The sequence below is a fragment of the Triticum aestivum genome, chromosome 7A, assembly GCF_018294505.1.
Source record: "Triticum aestivum cultivar Chinese Spring chromosome 7A, IWGSC CS RefSeq v2.1, whole genome shotgun sequence".
NCBI lineage: Eukaryota > Viridiplantae > Streptophyta > Magnoliopsida > Poales > Poaceae > Triticum > Triticum aestivum.
Window position 1 is genome coordinate 179448529 of NC_057812.1, and position 27483 is coordinate 179476011.

A 27483-nucleotide genomic window follows, 5' to 3' on the forward strand; every position below is an offset into this window, starting at 1 on the left:
GTCATGGGAGTCGTACTCCATCCCTCTAGGTTTAGTTCAAGCAACCCTAACCAATAGGGCTACTTACTAGTTGTGCCCACTTTCTTCCTTTTTTCGCTTCTTGTGTGGTAAATATAACTCAAAAAATAATAATGCATTCACAGTCTGGTTTTCCTTTCTCTTTTCTGTATGGCCGATTGGTCTTCTATTTTTTTCATTTTCTCTTTCTTGATTTTTTTCATTTTTATTTTCTTTTCTTAATAAGCAAACTTTTCCCAAATTCGTAAACTTTTGTGAAATTCATGAAATTTTTAGCCGTGAATTTTTCCAAATGCATGAACTTCTAGCTCATGAAAAAATTCTAATTGCGGATTTTTTTCCAAAGATTTGTGATTTTTTTCAGTTTTATTAATTTTTTGAAATTTTCATATATTTTTGAATTCGCAAACTTTTTCAAATTTGCGATCTTTCCTCAAATTCATGAAGGTTTTAGGCCTTGAACTTTTTTCAAATGCATGAAATTTCTGATCGTGATTTTTTTCCAGCTTTTGTGAACTTTGTTCAATCTTCATGAATATTTTTCAAATTTGTGAACTTTTTTCAACTGTGAAATTCCAAATTCTTGAATTCTTTAGAGATGAACTTTTTTCAAATGCATGAGCTTTTCCTGACATTTTGTTTTTTTATTTCATGAAGTTTTTCCAATTTTCATGAACTTGTTTCAAATTTGTGAATTAATTAGTTGTGAACTTTTTTTCAATTGTTGTACTTTTTAGCTTGTGAACTTTTCTCTGAACTTTTTTCAATTTCGTGAACCTTTTTTAAATTTCATGATTTTTTTCCAAACTGCTGATTTTTTTTCGAATTCTCGAACTTTTTCTGAATTCATAAAAAAATCAAATTCGAGAGCTTTTTTACAATTTGGGTGAACCATTTCAAATTTATGTACCTTTTTAATTTTGTGAACCTTTCAAAATTTTGAACTATTTTCAAATTTGTCGGTTCTTTTGTGAATTCTTTTTGGAACTGATGTTTTCTTTTTTCCAATAATCTATACTGGGTCAAATAGGATTGTTTCCTGCTAGTAAACATCTAAGTTAGCTCGGCCTAGTGGTTGTCGACTATGGTGTCCCGAGTTTGAATCCCACTTCTCCCATATAACGATCAGAATTGATTTTTTTTAGACAAATAACGATCAGAATTGATGGTCACTTCCTTTTTTCGTGTTTGCTTTTTGGGCGTGTTGCTCTGCCGGCCCACTTCAAGGCCGCGGGCGGTGGGAGCGTTAACGGGGGCTTAAAGCGCTGATTTCGTTCTACCAGGGCTTGGCACCAACTCTCATGTATCACGTTTATGTCTAAATTGAGGACTTTTTGCTATTGATTTTATTGTATTTTTTTCAAAAGTTAGGCTTTCTTCTGTTTCTTCTTTCCATTTTTGCCAACGTACCTTTTTTTCCTACATTTATTGTTGTTCGTACTGTGTTTTCTTGTTTTCTTGTTCCCAAATGTTAATTTATTCATTTTCGTAGATTTTCTTTCATTTTCAACGTTCTACTTGTTTTCTCTACCCTAGGAAACAATAATGTGTGGACAGAATTTGAACTGCTCTTTTTTCTTTTTTCCATATGCTTCACGTGGATTTTTCATCATAAACTTCCAGTAACTTCTGTGTAATTTTTGACCAAGATTTTTTTTATTGAAATATACCCCTAAATTATGTACACATAAGATTTTACTTTACGTACCACATACATGATATCTTATGTAAAAACACTACGATAACTTCAACCCGAGAAAAACTATTGTAACTTATGTGTAAGTAGCATGATAATATACATCGCCATAAAACTAATAACTTACATACAAAACTCCAGGATAACTTTTAATTGGGGGAGGTTGCTAAAAAAACATAGCCCCGATAATTTCTATGTGAATAAATACGCACATCGGAGCTGGTAACTCATGTACTAACATCATGATAACTTTTGGTCGAGGCTAAAAGTTGTTAAAACCATAACCCGATAACTTTTGTATGAATAGTATGATAATATACACACAATAGAGCTGATAACTCATACAAACACTATGGCAACTTTTGACCTGTGGATAAAAACTGTTGAAAAACATATCCCGACAACTTCTGTGTAAATACCTTGATAATATACACACCGCAGATATGTTAACTTCAGGACGGACATCGTGGTAACTTTTTTTACCCTGGAGGTGAAAAATACCCCTCTGTAAATTATGTGCAAACAATATTATAATATACACACACCAAAGGCATGGTAACTTACTTAGCCTAGACGTGGTAAGTTTTTGACTCGAACAAAAAAACAACATACCAACATGGGATCCAATTTTGAAGGCCTTGTCGTAATGGTTTTGTTTGGTGAAAATGATTTTGAATCGGATTGACGGTTTGAGCTGCAATTTTTTAAAAAAATTCTAAATCAGGAGAATCTAGAATGACATCAGTCTTTTAGTCCTCTAGCGCATATATACATGTGCATGTGCAGAAGGATGGGGGAGCCATTTTTTATGCCCCTGGCAACTTCAACGAAAATAGCACAATAACTTACATATTACAGGCATGGTAACTTATGTAGCCTAGGCGCGGTAATTTTTTACCCAATAAAAGTCGTTGAAACATGCCAACATGGCATGTAGTTTCGAAGATCTCGTCGCTACGGATATTTTATGTGAAAATGCATTTTGCATCGTACCGATGGTTTGAGCTGCAAAATATTTTAAATTTTCAAAATAAAAAGAATCAGGAATGACACCAACTTTTTTTTGTTCTCGAGTGCATGTATGCTTGTAATTAGAAGAAGAAGTGCACGTAAAAGGAGGAGGAAGGTGTTTAGTGGTTAAGCTTAACTACCACATAGTTGATAGTCAGTGTGGTCCAAAATTGAAATGGCCTTTCAAAAATTTAAATAACCTTTCAAAATAATTGAAATGGAACTTTTGAAATAATTAAATGGTCAAATAGTGGAAATTACCTTTTCTTAAATAATAAAACATTTACAGAATAGCTGAAATCATTTTATTGAATAGTGAAACCATCCAATTTTTTTTTGAAATAGTGGAAATGTATGTTTTATGAAATCGATTTCAAATATAATTCAAACAATAGAAATAAAAATCAGTTCAAATATATCCAATATCATCTTGTTCTAAATTTCAAAACAAAGATTTAGTTCAAAAGATATTAATCATTAAAAATATGACAATGAAATTAAATCAGGTCTTGAGTATGGGGAAAGAGAATGTATGCACGGGTCCTTTCCAATATACCGCTCTCTCTTCTGACATAAAGGTGACACAACCTGATGTAAGGTCATATGAATCTTATCAACTTTTCAAATGATTATACTCAAGTTGGACACACGAATCTCAATACCAATGTGAATGATAGATATCTTTAGATATTGGCAACGACAGACTTACCATTTTCTAGGGAAGCTGTGTGGCCAAACGACGTGGCTCAGAGGTGGTAAGATAAATTAGACGATGTACAATGTAGACTCCTTTAGCAAAGAAATGGGCGTTGTATTTTTTTTTACAATTTGTACTATATTTTCAAACTAATTAGTACTGCAATTTGAGAGAAGTGCATATTTCAACATCAAACTCATGCCCTAGTTTAATTTGCAACCTTAAACTTCAAAACAGGTTATGACACAATCTCCAACTATCAATATTGTTTACTTTGCGCCCCTAGAAAATTGTTATGTGGTTTTGACCCCCTTGACCGCCGAGCCGGTTAGCCATGTAAGTGCATAAATTCATTTCTGCCAAACTTCATCAAAAAAAATCAATATTCCCAGAAAAATTAAAAAATATCATAAGATAAAGAAAACAATACTTAGCATTCTGGGAAAGTTTCAGCTTTTTTTTGCTTAAAATAATGAAAACTACCGTCAAGTTTCACTTTTTGCAGAAAAAGTTCCCTAAAATTGTCCAAAATTCTTTTTTTAGAAAATCAAAGAAAAATCTATAGAATCAAGAAAACAGTAATAAAAATTCTGGGAAGTTTCATAATTTTATGCTTAGAATAATGACAATTACCGTGAAATTTCTTTTTCTTACCAAATATTTTCCAATTTTTGTCGAATTTCAAACTTCTCAAACAACTTTTAAAATTAAGAAAATAATACTAAGCATTCTAGGAAAGTTTTGCAATTTTTTACATAATTGTTTCAATTTTGTCTGAAAACTTTGGTTTTTTAGATTTGTTTTGCCAAATTTTTGGTCAAAAAAGCAATTTGACGGTAATTTTCATTATTAAGATTTTTTTTTCTTGAAACTTTTCCAGAATGTTTAGTATTGATTTCTTTCATTACAGAATTTGTCCCCTTTTTTTGAAAATTTGAATGTTTGGGAAATATTGGGAAAATTTTGGACAGGAAATCATATTTGACGGCCATTTCCATTATTTTAAGCAAAAAACTCTGAAACTTTCCCAGAATTATATGTATTTTTTCTTTAATTTAACAAATGTTTTAAAAAAAACTGGAATTCTGAAAGTTCACAAAAATTGGTAAAAAAATTGGCAGGAAATAAAAGTGCATGATTTTGAGGTTGAAATATGCATTTCTCTCTTGCAATTTCGACTAATGTGGGTAACGTGCCCCCCTAAACAAAAACTATATATTAATCGACCAAGAAATATACTACCGCAAGCGGCCACGTTCGTGCATGCATATTACAACCATATAGGCCGCGCCCACATGGTCACCACGTCTGGGTCACGCACATCTCGTCCATGTTGAGCCCATGGGGCTTGGGTTGACTTGTCGATGTCAATGGAGATGGCAACCTCCCACAACTTGTTTGCTGATTAAAATTACTTCACATTAGAACCGAAATCATATGCTATGGTTCAGTTCTAAAGCACCTGCTTCTTACTTGGCTGAGCATTCTGATTGGATTGGATTGCAGCAGAGACCCATAAACACCAGAACCAGAACCAGTGTACTTCTCGTGAAGAGCCTTCCGATGATTCCTTCCCTCGGCACTCTCCTCGCCGGAGTTCGCCGGAGCCGCCATGCCATTGCCAAGACCACACCTGTTTCCGCTCTCGCTGCCCTCCTCTTCCTCGCAGCCGCCACATTCTGGCTCCTCTTCCTCGGGCCTCTCGGATCGCCCAACACCACCTCGTCGTCCGGCGCCGACACCCACGGCATGGGCGCCACCGCGTGCGATACCACGCTGGGCGAGTGGGTCCGCGACCCCACCGGCGCGCGGCCGCACTACACCAACGCGACGTGCGCCTTCATCCAGGACTACCAGAACTGCATGAAGCACGGCAGGCCCAGCCTCGATTTCCTGCAGTGGAGGTGGCGCCCCGACGGCGGCCCGGGCTGCGAGCTCCCGCGCTTCGACGCGGCGCGCTTCTTCCGGATCGTTCGGGGCAAGTCGATCCTGTTCGTCGGGGACTCGCTGGCCAGCAGCCACGTCACCTCCCTCATGTGCACCCTGTCGGAGGCGGAGATCCCGACGAGGCGGAGCGCCGATGGGTTCGAGCACTGGCGCTTCCCGGCGCACGACTTCGCCGTCTCCTTCTTCTGGACGCCGTTCCAGGTCCGGTGGCGCCTGACGAGCGGCCCGCCCGAGGCGGTCGGCCCCGACCGGCATGGGGAGGTGTTCGCCGGGCCCAGCGACCTCCACCTCGATGAGCCCGACGAGCGGTGGATGCCCGCGGCCAAGGAGCACGACTACGTGGTCGTGTCCGCGTCGCACTGGTTCGCGCGCCCGGCCGTGTACTACCGCCGTGGCCGCGCCGTCGGCTGCCACGGCTGCGGCACCACGAACGGCAACATCACCGCGCTCCCACCGCGGTACGCGCAGCGCGCGGCGTTCCGCACCGTGCTGCGGGCGCTCGCGGGACTCGACGGGTTCAAGGGGACGGCGATCCTGCGGACGGTGGCGCCGACGCACTACGCGAACGGCGGGTGGTTCGACGGCGGGGAGTGCCCGGACACGCAGCCGCTCGACCGGGACGAGGCGGCGGACATGGAGGAGCCGGAGGGCGGGTTCTACAGGGCCCAGCTGGAGGAGTTCGGAGCGGCGGAGGAGGAGGCGAGGAAGAACGGCGTGCGGCTCAGGCTGATGGACGTGACCCGGATCATGCTGCGGCGTCCGGACGGGCACCCCGATCGGTACGGACACGGCGCCGGCGACCACGGCGGCTTCGACATCGACTGCCTGCACTGGTGCTTACCCGGACCGATCGATGTGTGGAACGAGCTGCTGCTTCATATCATGGCCGGTTAGACTCGTCGATCGGGTTCCTGTCTGCCTAGCCTCACATGAACATCTACTATATGTGAAATAGGTTCTTCAAAATTCTTCTCTCGGCTGTGCTACGAGGGACAACAGCCGACCAGTTGTGTCATGAACCAAGTTTGTCTATGTAACAGATTTTTGAAATTTTAACGCCGGCAACATCACATTGCATGTATGACACGCTGAAATTTTAATTCAACTACAGATCAGTGTTGTTACAGGATTCTACACCAACGCATCAGGCGAGCTTGTCAAAATTTCCCTTCCAAAAATGCCCACGCGCGCTCACGTCAAAAGAAGGCAAGCTGTACTCCAGTTCAATTCAATATGTCCTCACAAGCATAAGGCCGACGCTAGGCGCCGGTCGGCCGGCGCATAGCTCAGGCCGGTCACCTCCTCCAACGTCCGATCCCGTGATTTCTAACCATCTGATCATACCTTTTGTCCACTTTCATGTTCTGCCCCCAACACGCACGGGAGAAAAAAGACCGTTGCATCATGGCGTGCTCATAGTCGCAGCCCCCTCACCGTAAGCGGTAGCAGCCTCACCACTCGCGTCTCCGTCGTTCCCAGCGTTCCACCTCGTGTCGCCGTGCTAGGCGTTGCTGGTTCCAACAGCCCTAATCGTCGGTTCTAGCACCCTCGCTTGCTGGTTCTAGCAAAGACCGAACCTGCAAAATGATTTGATGCACAGGAAAAGAAGTTTCACGAGTTAAAGTGACAAAGGACTTTTTTTGCATCTATCTTAGCTCGATTAGTAACATCAAGAATCTATCTATCAAGGAAATTATAAAAAGGAAAATCCCATGTGGTAGACATCGGCCCAACACAGGTTGCAAGGCCGCCACCATCGGTACCCCCTTGGCTACCACCGTCGATGCACTGGTTGGCACTTTTGGCCGACGACTGTTTTAACCCCGAGGATGGTTCGCAGGGGCGGGCATGATCTTTAGGAACGGCATAGGAAAGATGGTCCGCTGCTTGTAGTGATCGTCTTCTTCAACAATGCCCTGGAAGCCGGAATTCAAGCAACACTATAAGGGATGAACCTTGCTATCCAATGGTCTAGTCTGCCGATTCTAGTGCAATCTGATTCTATGGTAAGCTTTGTCCTCTTTGTCAGACACTTCGCTCGTCAAGTCGCAATTTGTTAATTTAGTTAAGGAGATTAAGAACTCTTTAGTGGTTATTAGGGAGTTTAAACTTTTAAAGCTAGCAAGAGATCAAAATAGGGGAGCACACTGTCTGGCTAATTATGATTGCACGGCTTGTAGCACCGCTTGTTGGTTGCAACGGGTGCTAGTCTTCATCTCCGATCTTGTATTGGCCGATTGTAACCCGGTTGAAGTTGAATAAAACTTCCTGATTACTCGCAAAAAGGAAAATACTTCGCAGGTGGGCCGTGGGCTGAAGCCAGAGCTAAGCCCGAAACGACCTAATTTAGCCTCACCCAACCTTTGCAGGCCGGCCGCGTGCCGAAGCCTTCTCGATCAACCGAGCAGGTCCACTACCTCGCTCTTCGCCGCAATCCCCACACATTCTTACCGAGAATCCCCAAATCCCAACCCCGACTGACGACGAGTGGATCTGTTCCGGCGCCTCCCGACGCCGTCGACCATGGCGTCTTCCAACTCCGGGGGCATCCCCATCAAGGTCAGCGACTCCCCCTTCCTCCCCTCTCACCCACGGCCCTCGAGGCCACGAGCGCGGTTTGAGGATTTAGCGGCGAGCCGGGTAGGGTTCCTGTGGATCGCCCGAAGAAGAGACTGGTGTTTGTCATCTCCACCGGTTCTTCCGGGGACTTTCCTGCTTCGAACTCGATGATATCTCTAGCGCTTGCGATTTTGCCGGCCTTCTGGAGCTTCCGCTTCCTATAGCCGCTTTGTAGAGATTACTAGCACGATGCCCGTGAGTTGCCACGGAACCATTGGCTTAGAGGTCGTGAAATAACGTTAGCGTCCTTTATGACCGCTGTGTGATTTACGATTAGAAAAGATAGCAAAAATACGGTGAGAGACATGCAGCGTTAGAGAATTTTAAATGACCACGGTAGCTTGTGAAGAGAACGAAAACCAAGATCGATTTTGAGTTGAAGACACATTCTTGTCTTTGTTATTTGTGCCCTTAACAAAAAAGTTGGTCTCACATGAAAGTAGTGTATTTGTTTATTTATGATAGATCCCACATGTGAGTAAAGCACATTTGTTTATACCTATGTTTTTAAGGCGGTAAGGCGATCTAAGGCGCTGGGGGGGGCGCCTTATCGCCTAGGCGACGCCTAAGCGCCTAAGGCGGACGCCTAAGCGCCTAAGGCGGGCATATTTGTAAGGCGCTGGCGGGGCGCCTTATCGCCTAAGCGTCGCCTAAGCGTCCAAGGCGGGACGCCTTAAAAACAGAGGTTTATACTCCCTCCATTCCAAAATATAGTGCGCCCGCACTTCCCGAGGTCCAACTTTGACCATAAATTTAACCAACGAGACCAACCGCGGCGGGAGAAAAAATTATATAATTGAAAACTTATTTCGAATACGAATTCACTGATATAATTTTTGCTCCCGCCGCAATCGGTCTTGATAGTTAAATTTACGGTCAAAGTTGAAGCACGGGGATAGAGGAAGCACTACATTGTGAAATGGAGGGAGTATGTCTCTTGGAAGGTTGCTAGTTCCACACGTGGAGATGCGTGTATTTGTTTATTTGAAAAGGATGTTGGGCCTATATGTGAACTCACCACCAACTTCAATCTTCATAAGTAGGAAAGATTATGGGGTAGCCGCCGTTTGGGAAAAATAGGTTACTTTGGGCGAACATGCGAAACGCCCGCATCAGCCATCTCGTCTAACAAGGTTCAAATTTTGTGCGGCATCATGCAGGACAGTCATAATCACTTGTGATTGGACGCCTCTGAATTTGTGATGCCTGTGGGATGTGGCAGTATTCCTCTAGTCCATTTCATGGCCATAGGGTCAAACAGGTTTTTAGCAAATTTATTCATTCAATATGTGCCTTATCAATTGCAGGCCGAACAGGATTCGGATGGCTCGGCCCAGAGCACAGCTGACATGACTGCTTTTGTATGTATTTTATCTTACTTTTGAGTTCATATAGATTGTAAATTTGATGTGTATTTCTCGCTCATCTTTTGCTTTTGCTCACTGCTTGCAGGTGCAAAATCTTCTAGTTCAGATGGTAAGCTCTTACTTTTGTTTGCACTGCACTGTGTGTATAAGTCCACCTACTTTTCTTTTACTGAATCTGTGATTTCCTTTGCAGCAAACCAGGTTCCAAACCATGTCAGAGAACATCATCACGAAGAATATCCTTATAAATCAGTTCATTTTTGCATTTTATTTTATTTTTATTTCATTCAGTTTCCGGTCACAGTTTGTTTAGATAATGAATTTTCAATCACAGGTGAACATTTGACAAATAAACTCATGTTCTACTAGGTCGGTGATTTGTCCATTTGTAATGGAAAATTATAGTGCAAATGCATGATCCAGATTCCCATAGTAACTGAGAATCTTTAATATTTGTGCATTTAATTAGGAGGGTAGTCCATGTGCAAACTTTCAAACCCTTGCAGACTGCAATCTTCTTTCTTTAGTGTTTCTTAACTTCTTAAAAATATGGAACAAGCACTCATATCGTTTGATATCATGTTAGAGTTGGTGTATGGGACCATTTCTATAAGTGACACTAGGGACTAGTGGTTTTGAATAATGTCATCTTTGTTATCAGCATTCACACCATTTACCTCCCTTTGAAATGTTCACTTTTAGAGCAATTTGAAATGTTCACTTTTCGCGCACTTACTGATATGAGCAACAGGATATTATTGTCTACATATGCCTCCCTGCTTTTTTGTATAATCCTTAACCAGTACTTACTAGATGAAATGGGTGCAAGAATTGATGAATTGGAGCTGAGCATCAATGACCTCAAGGCTGAAATGGGCAGCGATGGTATGACCCCTACTAAAGTGAAGGACGAAGAATCAAAGCCAGCAGACAGCTCTTCCTGAGTGAAGCAGAAGTAGCAGAAGCAAGGCGTATTAGTCTTGGTTCCATGTCGATATCATCAGCCATTCATCACTAACTTACTGCATGTTATGAGATGTTATTTGCACTGTTATATGCATATGAGATATACAGTACCTCTGTACCTGTCATGAGAGATTTCTCTTGACTCATTGATGCTTGATGAGTGGTTTGCTATAAATTTTACTACCTCCATCCCATAATGTAAGACGTTTTTTGATACTAGTCAATGATACTAGTCAAAAAACGTCTTACATTATGGGACGGAGGGAGTAGTTCCCAGTTTTATCATCCCCTTCCTAAGGGGCACTTTTTTCTAGAGGATGGAACTAGTGTAAAAAAGGGGGGATGTGGTGCTATTTCTTTTTTCTTAAAAGGATCAAACTAGTGGGGTGCTCATTTTCTTCGAAAGAGCCATATTATCAGTCTTGCAGCAAAACTTAACCATGCCATGAGCTATGCAATGCATAACAAGCTTGGCAGAGTGTAAGCATCATTTATCGCACTTTCATGTTTTCTTAAGGCCATCGTAGTTGATAGTTGGGTGATATTTTCAGGGTGCCTCATACATACAACACACAATCCCCATAAAATTATTGTGTATGCAACATTGTTTCAGCAGTTTTTCTGTAACATGTTGCATCGGTTGAACCACGCTTGCACAATAATGGGTATGCAACAAACCCCCATTTTGTTGAGACCATAATGCTAAAATTGTGTCGCATCTTACACCATGAAAAATAACACCTCGTTGTCAACACCAATTTCACCAACTCGGACGACATTATACTTATTCCCCACGGTCCTCATGTTTTACCTGATACGGGGCAAGCTGCTAGGGTGACCTGATCTTCACGAATTGAAGGTGTATTTGATAAGGAACACAAGTGAGAAATCACTCATAGGACAAGGTCCACATGCAAAGCTCCCAGATTTTAGTATATGCTTTTCAAACCCTAGAAAATGAAAGAGGTGTGGAATACACAGGTCCTAGGGGAAGGGGAGGGGAAAAGTAAAGAGTACAAAGGACATTTTTCTAAAGTTGCACATAGGCAAGGCTGAGGTCACGGGGTAGGCCAGAGAGCTAGACAATTCCTAGAGTTCAGCCCAAGGCCTAGGGACCGAGGACCAAGAGTCCAAAAGCACAACCCTAGGCTGTCCACCAAAGAGCTTCTCCTTGCTTTGGACCGTGTGGCTTCATCTCCTCCTCTTCCTTGCTACCCCTCAAGGATTTGGCTATCCTTCCTCGCTTCTCTATGGTGGTCATCATCATATCTAATCACACACAAGGTTCCACTTTGAGGTGGTAGTCACGTCTCCAAATGTATAAGAGCCTTAAGTAGGAGCGAAGTCACCTCAGTTACATTGACTGGCGCAAGATCTTATCATTGGATCATTTGGCCTTGGCGACGAGTCCATGATGATGTCGATGGAATTGCTCCGCATGTTACATATCTTTAAGCACTAGTGTGTTAATGTTTTTCCTAACACTAGACTAACACAGGTCATGCATGATTATTAGCAAAAAAAAGGAGCTCACTCAACTTCGTTGGCGTCAACAGGTAGGGTACACGCCCAAATAGCATCTTCCTGCCTTTCTTTTAGGAAGGAAACATGTACCATCTATATCTATACCTACAAATAAAAGAAATAGGTATTCTTAATCCATCATACTATTTTATAAAAAACCCTTTGATGTTTCTTATATTAAACCCGCAGTATATATTAAATGTTTTTTTAAGGCGAAGTATCAAGTGAAAACGCTCATTCGATGAAAATCTAGAAACTCATCACATGGGCCATCGGATCAATAAGGAGCGGCATAGATCTTAGGTGGAACCACCACCAGCCACTTAAACACGAATTAACAAATAACCCCTTCTTTTACGCACCAGCTCCTTGACGTTTCCACTACGATCGATTCGTCTTCAATCTCATCAACGGGATGGAGACTTGCCCTACGCCGGCCACGCCGGCGACCATAAATTGTCTCCCTCCGCCGGCGACGAAGAGCCCTCCGCCGGTCCTGAACTATTTCCCTCCGCCGGCCATGATCCCTGCCCCTCGGCTGGTTTTGAGTCGCCCTTTAGAAGATGCATCGACGCCGCCTCTCCAAGATCTCACTGCACCTCCGTCCCCTGCCATGCCTCAACCTCTTCTTAGCCCTGCACAAGTAAGCAACATAGTACAGCGGCATCTGCTTCATGTACTAATTGTACTCGTATGTCGTCATAGTCTTATTGCCACAACATCCTCACTTCCTCATAGCCCTCCACCTGATGGTTCAACTAGCACTAACTGAATCAAGGTAACCCTCATAGTTGTCCTTCTTCAATTGTACTTTTGAAGCATCTGGATCAAGCTTTTTTGTTTGTTGTTTCGTCAGCTGCTGTGACTCCTGCTCGCCCAACATACAGCCTTGCACGGACTTATGTGTAAACTTCCATCCAACACACACACTTGCTTGTAGTATTCAGAAAATTTTGTCTTGTACAAATTCTCAGATTACATCATTGGAGCACCGTTCAGACTAAATAAAGATAATCAGCAATGCTTTCACGCTGAGTGATAACACCTCACAATATCAAAATTGCATTCAGATTTTTCGTCTCTACATCACAAGCTCGCACAACAAATCTGCTAAATTTGGTTGGAAGGAGCAACAGCCCATTCCTCACAGGGGAGCTTCGGCGAGGTGGACGCCTACATTGGCGCCGTTGGTAGCCCCGCTGGCTATGGCCTGATACCTTCGTAGCATCCACCCGGCGGCGGCGCCATGGTGGACGGCAGCACCGTAGGTTGTCGCGGTGGGGGATGGCAGCGCCATCGGGCGTCGCGGTGGAGGCAGCCCCATCGTCTGTTGTCGCGGTGGGGAACGGCTCGGCTTCACCGTAGGGGGAGGCCTCGTCGTCGGTCATCGCGGTGGGGGACGACGGCAGCGCCATGGTCTTCGCGGTAGGGAGCAGCCATGGATAAGGCGAGATAAGAGTTCAGTTTGGGGAAGAAATTGTGGGAAGCCATCCTACCCCATGGGTAAGATAGGGGGTTATTTGAAAAGTAGCATAAGTGGCTGGTTAGCAAGCCCACCCCTCATCTATGCCATCAGTTAAAGATCCAACAACTCGGGTCGCAAGTTTCCAGATTTTCATTGAATCAAAGTTTTCACTTATATTTCCCCTTTTTAAAATACTCATATCTTCTAAACCGTAACTCCAAATTTAACATGTTATATATGTAATTTGATTAGAAAAATATATGAAATCTGAATATGATGTCATTTTACCTGTTAACCATTAAAAAAAATACTATCCAAGATGCAATCTTAATAAACAATGCATTGATGAACATCTCAACAAAATCAGGATTGGAGACAAAACCGAGGATCACTTGTCCATTTCTTTGTACGTATTAAATTTACAAAGACATGTTGAATCTTGAACTTGACCTTTTGTAGGCAAAGACTATCTTTGTTTTGGCCGTAGCTACAAATACTCAGATTATAGACTATTTTTTCTAAATTAAAAGCATGTGGTATTTTTTTCTTCCGTTCCAACGCGCGGGCCCTTTTGCTAGTCCAATACAACAAACAAAGCCATAAAGGTATAGGACACAGATTCAGGGCTCTCGGGTGCTATGCACCTTGTATGAATAGTAAAATCAAAAAAAGAACAAAGAAAAAACAAAAGAATCTTAAATTTCAGGGTATCAAACCTGGCTGACTGTTCTCCCACATGAAGTTTCATGAAAAAATGACATCCATGGAATTCTCAGCAAAGAAGACAAAATTTCAATTATATATTAAAAACTGTTTGAATGAATGGACTGTATATTTTGATGCCATTTCTTCACAAAACTTTGTACGTGAGTAAAGGCGATCAGGTTTTCTACCCCCAAATTCCAGAATTTTTCTTAGTATTTTTTTCTACTATTCATACAGGGTGTGTAGCACCCGAGAGCTCCTATGCACTTTCATAAACGAATAGCAGTATCTTGCACACTAACAAAACCTCGCACCACCAACAACAAATAATGCACAAACACACCAACAGCCCGATCGGATACAGGGCAGTATTTCTCTGGAGAGTTTTGGCATTTAGTTCAAATGTGGACTAAACACCGAAGCTACCAGAAAAGGTACTCATCCAAACACTCACCAAACCAATGAGCCTACACCACATGCATTGAACCTAAGAAATCGCTACGAGAAATCTGAAGCCCAATAAATAATCTCATGTAAACGGTTCACTTCTGCAAAACCTTCTGTACTGCAACCCTTTGTGGATTTGTTAAGCCCTGCAAACAGTAATTCGGTTCAACAATACTGTATTCTCATGAACATGAGATGCAGAAGGGTAAAGTAAACAGCCAAGGACACCTTACCTGGCAAAGATACTCAAAAAGTGGCCGATCACTGTCCCACAGGTTGACAAAGGTGTTCGTTAGAAAGTCCAACAACTTCACCTGCAAAACAAAAGAGTATTATATGGTTGAGTTAATATCATATTAATTTTAATAATGGAACTTTGCAGCTAAAGGCTGAAAACACACCTCATTAAGAGAGTCAGTTTTTGCCAGATCATCATCATAACTGTCATCTTCATCCTATAGAAGATTGGAGTAGACAGAGAAATGAATGTGACAAAATTGCATGCTGGCAACAATTAACTACTACTCACGATATCAAAGAAAAAAGGAACTTCTCCTTACTAATATATACCTCATCGAAAACTTTTGCCATTGCATTTAGATGCTCAACTGACGGATTAGCATTCGAAGGAACTGATGCTGAATACATTATATCATGTGGAGTCGCATCACCATTCTGAACCTCTTCCCAGTCACTATCCTGTATGGAAAAACACTCTTAAGTGGACCATTCTACTTTACAATTTAATTGATGAGTTAGTGCAGAAACCTCTTCATCAATATTGTCAGCGTCATCACCGACTTGCTCTTGAATTTCAGCTAAAGTATCTGCTAACAGTGCAAATATCTGCATATGCATATTTGGGGATGCTGTGAGTAAATGCTAAAAGATATAATGGAAACATAAACTGATGTCTGGCCCAACATTTGAACATTAGATATGAAAAACACTGATGTTGGTGAGAGATTTCTTTATAGATTTTGAAAATTTGCATGAAATGTTCCTTCAAAAGTAAATCTGCTGGGAGAGAAGCTATGGTTGTGAAATCATTGGTTACCTTAGATGGGAGTGGAATCTTGGTCCAGTTATCTGGAGTTACCCGAGCTTTTGACCGTGTGGTTATACCTGCACTAGTCTGAACTTTTCTAGGTAAGACTCGTGAAACTCTATCAGACAAGATATGACCTACTGAGCACCAAATAGACTTGCAATGGTAGTACCTTAACAAGATGTCCGTTAACTTCAATCCTAGATAGCTCAGGATGACGCGTAGATATGAGCAGAGCTAACGCAGTAGTTGTTACCTTTATCTGGTAGGCTCCCTGAATTTCACCTATATTTATATTTACCAGGAAACCTCTTATTAAGGGGGAAAAGGAAAGAAGACACATTATCCCCCCTATGCTATTATGTTGCACATGTACTCACCCTGTAGCTGTGACCATTCTGACATAATATAAGCCAATGAATTTCCGTAGCCCTGGGCAGGAATTGCAAGTAGAAGGTTGATAAACTGATCAACGTTCGGTGCACTTAGATGTACCTGCAACAGGTGGTAAATATTTAAATAATCCTGTATGCAACACTTGATGCACTATAAGAAAAGATTCAATGATAGGGTTAAATTTCATTTGCAGGAAGCGTTATCAGATAATGGGTACAGAATAAACAGAACACTAAGTACTACTCCCTCCGTCCCAAAATAAGCGTCTCAAGGTTAGTACAACTTTGTACTGTGCAAAATTGAGACGCTTATTTTGTGACGGAGGGAGTATTTGACATCTGGATCCCTGATTCTTATGTGAAACAAAAAAGGCATGTTGCTCTCCCGGAGGTGCAATGGCATCCACAGAACATGATCAAAAAGGTGAGTTGGCTAAGTACAGTACGAAATGGCAAATTTTAAGGTCGAACAACCAATAAAGACTAAGGATTGGAACAAATACCTTGAATTGTTTCCACATAAGAGGCTCAAAAAACAAATATATATTGCTAAATGCACTCTAAGCCTAAATGGAGACTGGTCGTGGCAGAGAAGAAACAAGAGCAGTAAACCAAATAAACATTAAATTAACCGACTAAGATACCAGATGCATATGTTAAACTTTTGCTTGTACTGGTTTCTCTTGGATAAGGTTGAATGCAGAGTCAGAGATGTCTTATGTAGAGATCCAAATGACTTCACTAATCTAGAGAGAGGGGGGGGGGGGATGCAACTCACTAGTCTGGCTATTATAACAACAAGAGAGCTCTTCAATCCTGCAATGTCGCTCGTTTGCATACGCCTCACAATGGCAGCAATAAGCTCCGGAATGTGGGGAGATAGGTGTGAAGGTAGATGTAAAATAAGTTGTAAAATGTAACTCCCAACGAAAAGTGACACTGAACTTTCCAATTCTGGATCTAAAAGCCTGTTAAGACAATGAAGAACCACGGCGTAAGCATGCGGGTAAATATCAAAGCAAACACTGCATCAGGAATATGCAAGAAGCAGTTTACTATAGCATCACACTTCAGCAAGGCTAAGTGGCTAATGGTTAGTTGTTCACTTTTATCAAATTCCTTTTGATTGCTGGTGAAGTATGTGCAATAAATTAAGAACTATGTAACTGCTTTTCCCACAGTAAGTTAAATATACGCAATCTTCAGTTACCTTGAAGCTGCACTAAGTAGCATCTTCAATGTACTTCCTTGTTCACCACCCCAAACAAGCAACTCCTGCCGGCCACCTGATATAAATGCTGCCAAACATTCTGTCGCGTTCTGAATTGGCAATAAAGTAGCATATCAATAATAAATCCAAACAAAATATGTCAACTATACTTGAATGATCTAATCATTTACCTGCATCTCTCCATGGTCATCACTTTCAAGAACAATCTGAATGGTAGATGTAAAGCATGTGTCAAACACTGCCTTAACCACAGCAGCTGGAGCATTCTGAAATTTACACAACAGCATCAAGATTGGCATTAATAAGTTTATACAGTATTTTTACAATAATATTTTCCTTTAACTACATTGAACTTAGGAAACGTGGACTATGAAGACATACTTTGAGTATCATCGTCAGGAGGTCCAGTGAACCTGCAACTAGTCCATCGGGCTGGATCTTGGACTAGCAAATGAACCACAAATAAGATTTGCATTTTGCGGGCAAATGCAGAAAAATCATGACAATGATGTAACACTGGCTTTAGCATCTTACTTTTGATAAAATTGTCGCTATTGTTGGAAGAATCCGGGACACAAGCGGTTCTAAGCATCCAGGAGCATTCTTGATGGCCTAAAAACTAAGGGATCCTGTTAGGTAGGCTGCAATTTTATGGGTTGCAATAACCAAAAAAATGTGTGCAAAATTGCCGACATTATGATAAGAGATACACAGGTAAGTTCTTGTAAATGGCCTAAACAATACACAAACCAGCCACGATAAAGAAAAATCATGCAGAACTCATGCATGCTCATTGGTAGTCAAAATTAATCGATACTCAGGAGAAATATTACAGAAAAATATACGTAAGCATTAATCCATAAAGAAAATCTCCTTTTGTAAATTCCCATTTGCCATCTTACAGATATTTGGACATAATAGTTCCAATTTCCAGGAACACATAACATCTGTCAGACCAATCTCAATTTGTAAACTGTAACAATTAAATTTCAAAAGCTTCTTGGTGTACATCATTGATAATGTGTTCAAAATATGAAGTCAGATTGGAGTATCATTTAAACATGAACCACAATCATACAATAATGAGAAATTAAATAAGAGAAGTCGTGGATAGACCAGCAGATTCTGACGAGAACTTACCTCTAGAACTTCTACAGCATCAATACTGATGAATGGGTCGGCAATGTGTTGGGCCCATACATCTAGTATGATAGGAGAGATGACTGGCTCGATTGATGTTGATTGTTCACCACCTACATATCAAGTGGAAAGATGTTGATCTTATGGGCAAACAAAACTTTAATTATCAATATACCATACACATATTTTACTATAGTATGCATTGATAAGTGTGTTGAGTAGTTGACAGACCAGATTTAATGGCTGATTGGAGGGTTTCTAGAACAAGATGCAGTGTTTCATCAGATGCCTGCCGTAAAACTTCCATGTACTTATTTCCTTCAAGAAGTCGAAGCAGGTAAGTTTACAATTATATATACAAGTATACAACATTACCTGCCTCAGAAGATCAACAAGAGATGAGAGTATGCCCATAATGTTGTTTGGCATTGAACTTTGATTAGATTCCGGTAGAAGTTCAGCCAGTGCCCTACATGCTCCTACTTTAACTGGTGGTGGCCTGCCAAACAAATATCGCACCAATGAATACAGTTCTCCATTGTGTCAGGAATAGGACAACATATAAGTTCATGGGCTTACACATCTGAGGCAATTGCATGAGCAGCATTGCATAGATATTGTTCACAGATCCCCTTACTTATCTGACATTTTTTTCCCAAATCAGCTTTACTGAACATATAGCAATAAATATAGGGAAAAGGAGGTAAGGTTAAGGAAGTTCACCAATGAAGAGAACTTGGCCACAACAGAGAATGCACGTGCATGAAGAAATGGGTACTGGTGCACCCCTAAAAATCAGAAGATTAGTAAATAGCATAGGAAGATATACAATTTTCCAAACCAAAGGAAAGATACCTGTTCCCACAATATCAGTTACCATCTGCTCAAGTAAATCTCGCACATTGTAACCAGAATCCTAAACAATCAGAAAGCACTTAATGAATAAAAGACTCACAAATTCTATTATTGATTTCAATAACTGAAAAAAGGAAAAAGGCAAAATTGCATCTGGGCCCACTACCCTACCCAGTACAAAAGAACAACTCACAAGCACGTCTGTCTAGCTGACACACAGAGCCAAACGCCTCGATAAGTGGGATTTAACTATCTGAATGTGCAAAGGGACTTATCCAGCCTTAACGTGAGACCACTACATGTAATAACAAAAAAAATATTGCCACTGCAACCAGGCCAATTAGCAGACAATTTTGGCATGTGCGTACATTTTGAATCGTCAACAGAATTGCGAATATGGGCCGGCTCATGTGGTAAAGGATAATTGGCTGCATGAAATTCTCAGGATTTTCTAGTTTGCAATCAATCAACAACACTAACTCGTATGCAGAGCATCTGATTTGCAATTTGTTTGAATATTGAGTTTGGCATGTGGAGATTACTAAAATGAGGATTGTATTAAATACATCATGATGCCTTGGACTATAAACCTGCGGGGTGTGCTCTTTCCCTGGAAAAGTGTTATATAGTCATGGCAGGTTAGATAGTATTCGACTACACTCTCTAACAAACTAGACAAGACCATGGACTAGGGCAATGGCATGCTTGACAAACATTGGCTTACACATGGCTAATCCTTCTTTGCTCCAAAGAACTCTTCTCAAACCCATATTCTGGATCCTACTGCGGCCACACCCATTATCCAGCTTGGTCGAAGAACTCTTCTCTAATCTCACTAAACAAGACCTTAGTTTTGGTGATGCCACTTCATCAACTTCCCCACAGCACCAGGGGTTCCTTTGCACTCTTCTCTAATCTCACTAAACAAGACCTTAAACTTGGTGACGCCACTTCATCAACTTCCCTACAGCACCAGGGGTTTCTTCGCACGGCCTTGCCGTAGCGCCAGCGCTCTCTCCCTCTGCAGCAAAGGCTGGGCTCATGAAGGTGATTAGGTGGACAACGGTGCTGGTGACAAAGCTGTTGTGGATTGTGCTGCGAATGTGGCTGCATGTGCAAGCACATGATGCCGCACATCACAGTGCAAGAATGTGTTCATGGTGACAGGCAATCGGCTGCCTATTATAAGTTGCATTAGTGTTCACATCAATATGGTCAACCTCCAGGCCAACATACAGTCAAGCTACAACTGACTCACTCAGTCGGTAGGTTGGATAGCACATGTAAGCTTCTCGTGACAATTAACTATGGGCCATGGGGACTAACAAGCTCAGGCCTAGTTCGACTCAGGCGGAAGCAGAAGCAGAAAGATGGCGAAAAGAAAAGAAAAACAATTGAAAAGTGTATCAAAGTGAGTAATGACTTGGTGTCAATTTTAAGCAGATTTAATTATTTATTTCTCTCCAATTCACAGGGGCGTTCCCTTTCATTTGCAGTTTTTGAGAGATACCAAGTCATACTATTACAGGCTATCCAAGGTGGCAGACTAAACATGCCACATCATCCCCAAAAGTGCTCAATTGTAAGATCAAGGTAGTAAAGTGGCATTGGAAACCTATATAAAAAGTGGATGGATCTTGCCAACAGAAGAGCAATGAGTTAATGAAACTAATCAGCACAGCAACAAAATTAAACCAACCTGTGCTTCACACAGATGTTCTGATAGTGAACCTAGAGCAAAAAGTGATGCTTCATGAAGCTGGCACACAAACATATGATGTATTAGATAGCATCAACTGCAAAAGACACTACAATACTTGGAGGGTAATAAAAGGAGTAAACAACAGATTCAAATATGGCTAACTACTAAACAAGACAACTTAAGGGGAGCAACTTAGAACTTTCGTCAAACAAGATTCACCAAATTGACTTAGTCTAAATACATCACCAAAATAGTGAGGAACATAATTAGAGTAGCATTATTGATAGTTGATAAGAGCCAAGATCTTAAGCGGTGATTTCGTTTAGAACTTTTTCAAAAGCTAACAACTCACTCTCCACCAGTCGGCAGAACCCGCTTGTTTTAATTCACGTGATTCACGAAAACAAACTTGTGAAGCTTCCAAAATTGCATCAATTCCGTAATCCTCGTAAGCAGTGACTATCTCTTCCAGCAAAAGAGATCCTGAAACCATGAGCATGTGAGGAAAACGTCTTGTGTTTGACAAATTCCTATTTAAGAGGAGATTTTAAATCTGTGTCTCTTGTAATGAACATGGTTGTTTACCCCCAAGCAAAAGATGGAAGCAAGCAAAGACATTTCAATGTTGATTGTTTAATATGAGCAAGCCTACAATAATATAATTTTAGTTTATTACTCCCTCCGTCCCAAAATTCTTGTCTTAGATTTGTCTAGATGCGGATGTATCTAATACTAAAACGTGACTTGATACATCCATATTTAGACAAATCTAAGACAAGAATTTTGGGACGGAGGGAGTACTAAACAAGGGCACTAAAACATTCCACTGTTAATATAGATTGAATAAAAATGACAAACAGAAGCAACATTTCAGCTCATACCAGACACACGACAGCTATAAGTTACATCATCCTCATCAGCAACATACTGGTTAGCATCACGTGACCAGTTTTGCACCTAGAATAACAAAATAAATAGATATGTTTGAATTTCAAGCAAAAAAACTAGCATGCCGATAATTTTTGCTTATGTAAGATCAGATATATATACTAGCCATGTATCAACCAGTTCACATACCTGTTCCTCAGTTATCTGTTGAAAGGATATAGTGTAGTATGCTAGCTCTTTAATGTTTCCTGCAATAACCTAGTGTGACAGCAGAGACAATTATTACAAGAAAAAAGATGCACAAAATGTATGTTGTTACAAAGGGATACCTTTGCTAACATAGAATTTCCCACAATTGTTGTCCATAGCTCAAATAACTGGAAAATATGAGAATATGGTAAAAGACACGCAAGCAAAGGCGCCAAATGGACTACAGTACAATAAAAGAGAAAAGTAACTAGAACGAAATTACCAATGGAATAGAAATAGAGGATGCATGAAATTACCTGAATCTCAAAGGATTCGAGACTTCTTTCACTACCATCAGAATCATAGCCCACATTATCAGCATCCTCTGAAGCTTGAATGATTGACAGGTGATAGACCTTGAAGGATGAAACAAAGGTCTGCCACAGAGGCCCAAGAACAGCTGTACAAAATTGGCCCATTAATCAGAAAGGCAGAAGAGTAAGAGCAAAGCTAATAGTGTATTATACTTGCCAGAAATTTTAGCTTCAGGTAGTCTAGGGAAGTTCTGGATAAGCTGGAGTAAACACTTCAGCACCTGATCATCAGAAAAGCATAGGATTTCACAACTACAAATAATGGAAGCCATCAATCTTACAAGACAGTTGTATGAGGCATACCTCCATCTGCATACTCCAGTCATCAGGATTTGGGGACAGCACCGGTGAATTTAAAATTATAGAGAATTGCTCCACAAGTGGATCAAGCATTGAAGTCATCAAATTGACAGTCTCTCTCTGTGCCAGCAAATCACCTCAGTTCATATTCCATAATGTGAAGAAACGGCAGAAATACTGCAGCATAAGCTATAAAACTACCTTGTAAACACCACTCATTGATCCAAGCATGGAAATACACGAATGGACTATTCCAAGAGCCTTTGAACGAAGAGAATTTTCATACAGCTGTTTTTCAAAATGGGTGAGAACATATTGCATTGTCTCCATAAATAGTCCCTAAAAAAAGGAGTGAACAGTAACAAACTTACGTGTGGAGATGATATTATTCTGTACAATGATGGGAATAGCTCTGGCACTAGTTTTGGAATACAAGTATCATCCAAATCATCTGATAGAAGGGCTAGGCATCTTAATGCTCCACGAACTGCCATGGAAAGTACGCCAAAGCTTTCAGGATAACAGCAACCATGGAATTCTAAAGTGAAAATAACCATAGTTTTCATAATTTCTATTCAAAATGTCTGGGCTACATGAGCATCCTGAGAAGAAACGCAGATTGGGGCTATCTAGCACCAACAGTGGAGCTTAGTTAGGGCCAAGGTCTGGCAGAACCCCAACACAACAGTGATAATCAAACAACTATCGACAGAGTGGAGCCTAAAACAGGAGAACTTACAGATGATGTTGTAAGTGCCTTTTTGGTTTGACTAAGGCATAATAGTTCTCGGAATGAACACTATAACAGATTCAAAGCACAAAAACAAGTTAATCTGATGTGACATATTTCAGGTCCTCATTGATGCAGAAAAGGGCACAGTTATGTTTAAACAAACTTGAAAAAATTGTGAATAATGATGTACCAGTAGTGTTAGAAGATTAAATTGGCATTTTACTGAAAATTTACATAATCTGTTTCAAAAGAAGCATACTGTTTTTAGGCAAAAAAATATAGTATCATACAATTGTTAAGATATAGCATTACTAAAAGCTGACTTGTTAGATTTCTTTTGAAAAAATGATCTCCCAGCATCACCATGAATGCATATTGTCATGTCAACTACCCATGTTTGTAGACATGTGACATAGATTGTAGTTCATGTTCCAATAAGGTTTGGATTTAGCATGACATGAGTATGAGCAGAAGGGAGATGTTTTGAACTTCTTTAGATACATAATTGTGTGCCCTATTTGCCACAACCTGAGCTTCACTTTAAAGCAATAAGAAGTCCAAGGTCTCCTGAAAGGGTGCAGCTTTTAGAGCTTCTCCGGGAATCCGAAGCCCTCTTTTTGTATTAAGAAGCCTCCACAAGCTTCTCATAGTAGAAGTTAGCTATTGAAAGAAGCTGTTCTGCTACCGATTAATTTCTTATAACGTACTCTATTTGCCAAATAAGCCAGCAAATGCCGACGCTTTCCCAAGTCTTTGTAGACCTCTTTCCAATGAATAATCTTTTTTGTATATTTCCAAATGTGACCATTTGGAGGAGCTTATGCTGGTCAGAAGCTGATGTCTCCTAGTTCAAGTTCAAGGCTTCCAAACAAGCCTGTATATCCTGATTTGAAAATACTGGGAGAAAACAAAATACCCACGTACCTCCATTCCCATTGCTTTGATCACCAATTAACTTCAAGATAAATGGAAGTAACTCAGGCCAGTCTTCTGGCCAATCATTCTGCCCAATAGCTGCTACAGCCATGCCAATGGCAGTACGAATCTTCCCATTAGAATCATCCAGTGAGGTAAGAAGGAGTTGACGTATAACAACCTGATGAGGAATAAGGGTGAAAACAATGTCAAATACTAAGAACTCGACAACAATGAAATAAAAATAATTAACACAGTAAGCACATGTTTTCTGGTGTTTTAACAGAAAACTCAGTTTTAACAACGGTATTAGATGTGCTGCCATATGCCATAGAATAATCAATGATCAATTCAGGCAAACGTGAGTTTTGAGCAGAGCATTTACTCTACTAGTGTGGATACCATAACCCCTTCACACAACCATCTAATGTGTATTTTCAAAGCATGTTATTGTTTTTTGTGAGATAAGAACAAGCAATCAGCTCCATTTGTTTCAACAAGCCAAAAGCAATGGGAAATGACATCAGGAGTATGCTATGACCTGAGTCCTAATTTGTTGCATTCAACAAAGAACAGGGGATAACCTAAGTACCTTTTCTGAGGCGGAAACAACAGGAGGCACAAAATTGTCTTCGTCTTCCTCCCAGTGCTGCTTGATGAACTGCTTTAACAAAACAGCAGCTAGGTAGCAGGAAGTAAAGGACCAACAAACAACAACAAGATTGTCCAACAAGTGACGCCAAGTCTAACAAAAATACAGTGTATACAACAGAGTTCCCATGAAAAGAAACTGCAAATAAAAGACTGAGGATATCTGACGTAGCCCAAACAGGACCTCCTTGTTGACTGTGACCTTCGTGAGGGCAGCTCCATATCCTGAGGAAACATTATAGCAAAACCACGAAATTGTCAGCTGACAGCAGGAGATTAGTGAGTGAAAATACACTTCATGTCTCAAGATAATGACCAATTCAAATAATTTGTTCCAGCAGTTAGGTAGTCAGAGGCTATGAGCTACCATGCAGCAAAAACCATAACTCAAGAACCCACAAGAACTGAGTAAGAGGGCATGAGTCAGGAACTCGGGATGCTACAAAACCAAACTATATGGTTCTTATGTGGTTGAAAAGCATGAGTACAGTAAAATGACATCATGGATTAGGGCCCAAAGATGATGCTTCCAATGGAAATGTAAGTAGTAAACCACCACAATGGCAAATGGAGCCTTGTAATGAAACCTTTCATCAAGATAGAAGTTGGTCCTAGCAACAACAACAAAAATCTCTCACTCTCACTCCCCACACCCCCACCCCCACCCCCCCCCACCCCTTCTCCACAGGCGGCATCAGTGCCGGAGCCAGGTTTACCAGAATGGGTGTAAAGTTCAAGATTTTGCGAATTCCCTAGCTATTTTCCAGTTTATCGTAGTTTATGCTTTCTTACAAGAATTAATGGGTGTACATATGCATACACATGTCCCCTTCTGGCTCTGGCGATGTGCAGCATGCATCAACCATCACCAGCCATGATTGGAGCGCCACAAGGAGAGAAATGTGACAGCTACTTTAGAGCGCCAAAAGATACAGGTCCTCAAGGGCAACATAACAACGGTCACCATGCAGTTCGCGGCCTCCATCCACACCGCCAGCCCCACTGCTGGAATTTCGCACTTGCTAAACCGACAAACATCCAGCTTGACGCACTCTTCTTTTCCCGTGAGTTTTGGAGCAATTACTTTTGCCTTCACGTTCCAACCCTATGGGAATTTCCCCTTGATCAATTGCTTTTGAAAAACGTTCTTATATTATGGGACGGAGTGAGTATAAGATAAGATTTTCTCCACGCCCTCCAGACATCCTGGAGGCTAATGAAAACACCACATGTAGCCGCTCTTCGAGGCCTTCTGCGACGGGGGCGGCATGTGGGCCTCGCTCGTGGTGCTCCTTGGGGAGCTCTCAACGTCTAACCACCATGTCATCATCCTGCACAACCACATGGCAGCATTCATGGCACCATCTGGGCAAAGCACACGGAGGACTTCGGGCAGGACAGAAAGTCTAGCAGAACCATGCTTCGAGGAGTGAGTGCTGCCGCTTCAGGGCCAGCAGAACCAAGCTGAAGGCAATGCCGTCTTTCATGGACTGCTAGGAGAGAAACTCTGAGCCGAAGAGGCACACTAGTGACTTGCAGTCCAGGATTTTGTCCTTCACCCTCCATCATCGCATCACGCACCAATCCTCCTCCGATGGGCGCACGCCCTCAACCGATGGTCAGGGGTAATTATTTTGGGGAGAGTAGAGAGAAGGGAAAGAAATGGAAAAGGATATGGTGGAGCCTAATTCCGTGTATTGTCCATGTGAGATGCCACATCTGCCCTGACAGTGGTTCAGGGCCATTACTTTGGTTGTTTAGCTCAAGTCAAAGGCAGTCAATCCGGTGCCATCTGCAACGGTACGCCCCGAGAATGGTGGTTTTCTGGAGAGAAAAAAAGTTCAAGCCGGCTGTTTTCCACTAGGCTGTCTCAAAGGTGTTGGTTCTGTGTAATTTACTCCACTACTGCAATGGTGGTCAGCACAACAGGTCAAGAGCAGTTGCAGTAACAGAAGTTAAGCAGCTCCAAGGGTAGTATTTAGGCAATTGCATCTGCCAGCCGTCTCCTTAACAGCAGTGGGATGGCGCACGGGAGCTTTAGGACACTGCAAAGCAGCCGCTGGCGCATCTAGGAGGGATCGAATTCGACGCTCTCGCACTCTCAAATCGTCAACAGAGCGTGGCCACCAACTCGGAGCGGAAATGGCCTCGATCCAGCAAGGACGGTTACTGAGCGAGGGCCGGTGAAGGCGAACCTGGCTGGAGGGAGGCCTGGCGGAGCGACTCCTCGGCGAAGGCGCGGACCTCGCGGGCGGTGTCGAGGGTGGCCGTCAGGCACTCCACGAGCCACCGCTGGTCCCCGTCCGCCGCACCCACCGCCGCCATTGCAACCCGATCGACCGCGGCCGCCGCCGACGACGCCTGCCTGGGCCTAGGGTTGGGTCGTCGCTCGGCGCGGTCGCCTTTGGTTGAACGGGATTGGTTTCGGTTTGAGCGGGATCGCGCGGAGAAGGCGGGCGGGTGGTGGGAATGGTGGGGGGATTTGGGGGTTTTTCGCTAGGGTTTTTATACGGGGGCGGGGGGTAGGCGGAAGAGGAGACAGGGTGGTGGCGGCCGGGAAGAGGAAGAGAGCGAACGGGTTAAGAAAAAGGCTCCGCTGG

The 27483-nt window shown here is 42.0% G+C and overlaps 2 protein-coding genes across 2 annotated transcripts; one reads left to right on the top strand and one right to left on the bottom strand.

Moving 5' to 3' along the window:
• Positions 1-7743: 7743 nt before the first annotated feature.
• Positions 7744-10471, top strand: LOC123150088 (heat shock factor-binding protein). Its single transcript, XM_044569883.1, has 5 exons — positions 7744-7928; positions 9296-9349; positions 9441-9464; positions 9549-9591; positions 10166-10471. Exons 1-5 carry the CDS (start codon positions 7893-7895, stop codon positions 10297-10299), a joined length of 291 nt encoding a protein of 96 aa, XP_044425818.1. The 5' UTR covers positions 7744-7892; the 3' UTR covers positions 10300-10471.
• A 3724-nt stretch (positions 10472-14195) lies between these two features.
• Positions 14196-27415, bottom strand: LOC123150089 (importin-9). Its single transcript, XM_044569885.1, has 33 exons — positions 27079-27415; positions 25047-25108; positions 24825-24917; positions 24242-24413; positions 22956-23071; positions 22786-22872; positions 22588-22704; positions 22442-22505; positions 22228-22370; positions 22051-22098; positions 21911-21979; positions 21715-21790; positions 21186-21316; positions 20831-20890; positions 19132-19192; positions 19000-19064; positions 18856-18917; positions 18652-18775; positions 18508-18565; positions 18277-18389; positions 17671-17748; positions 17518-17580; positions 17307-17402; positions 17116-17225; positions 16684-16873; positions 15891-16005; positions 15683-15795; positions 15520-15597; positions 15231-15308; positions 15033-15161; positions 14864-14917; positions 14696-14776; positions 14196-14608 (listed from the first exon to the last, which is right to left on the bottom strand). The coding sequence occupies exons 1-33, from the start codon at positions 27206-27208 to the stop codon at positions 14558-14560; spliced, it is 3087 nt and encodes a 1028-aa protein (XP_044425820.1). The 5' UTR covers positions 27209-27415; the 3' UTR covers positions 14196-14557.
• Positions 27416-27483: the final 68 nt, after the last annotated feature.

What these genes read in the sequence shown, in the direction of transcription:
- LOC123150088 (XM_044569883.1), top strand. Translation starts at nt 7,893, where the DNA reads ATGGCGTCTTCCAACTCCGGGGGCATCCCCATCAAG. An exon ending in CCGGGGGCATCCCCATCAAG is followed by an intron (nt 7,929 to 9,295) that starts GTCAGCGACTCC and finishes TATCAATTGCAG; the next exon opens with GCCGAACAGGATTCGGATGG. An exon ending in AAAATCTTCTAGTTCAGATG is followed by an intron (nt 9,465 to 9,548) that starts GTAAGCTCTTAC and finishes TTTCCTTTGCAG; the next exon opens with CAAACCAGGTTCCAAACCAT.
- LOC123150089 (XM_044569885.1), bottom strand. Translation starts at nt 27,208, where the DNA reads ATGGCGGCGGTGGGTGCGGCGGACGGGGACCAGCGGTGGCTCGTGGAG. An exon ending in TCGAATCCTTTGAGATTCAG is followed by an intron (nt 22,099 to 22,227) that starts GTAATTTCATGC and finishes CATATTTTCCAG; the next exon opens with TTATTTGAGCTATGGACAAC. An exon ending in TTATAGCTGTCGTGTGTCTG is followed by an intron (nt 21,317 to 21,714) that starts GTATGAGCTGAA and finishes TCATGGTTTCAG; the next exon opens with GATCTCTTTTGCTGGAAGAG.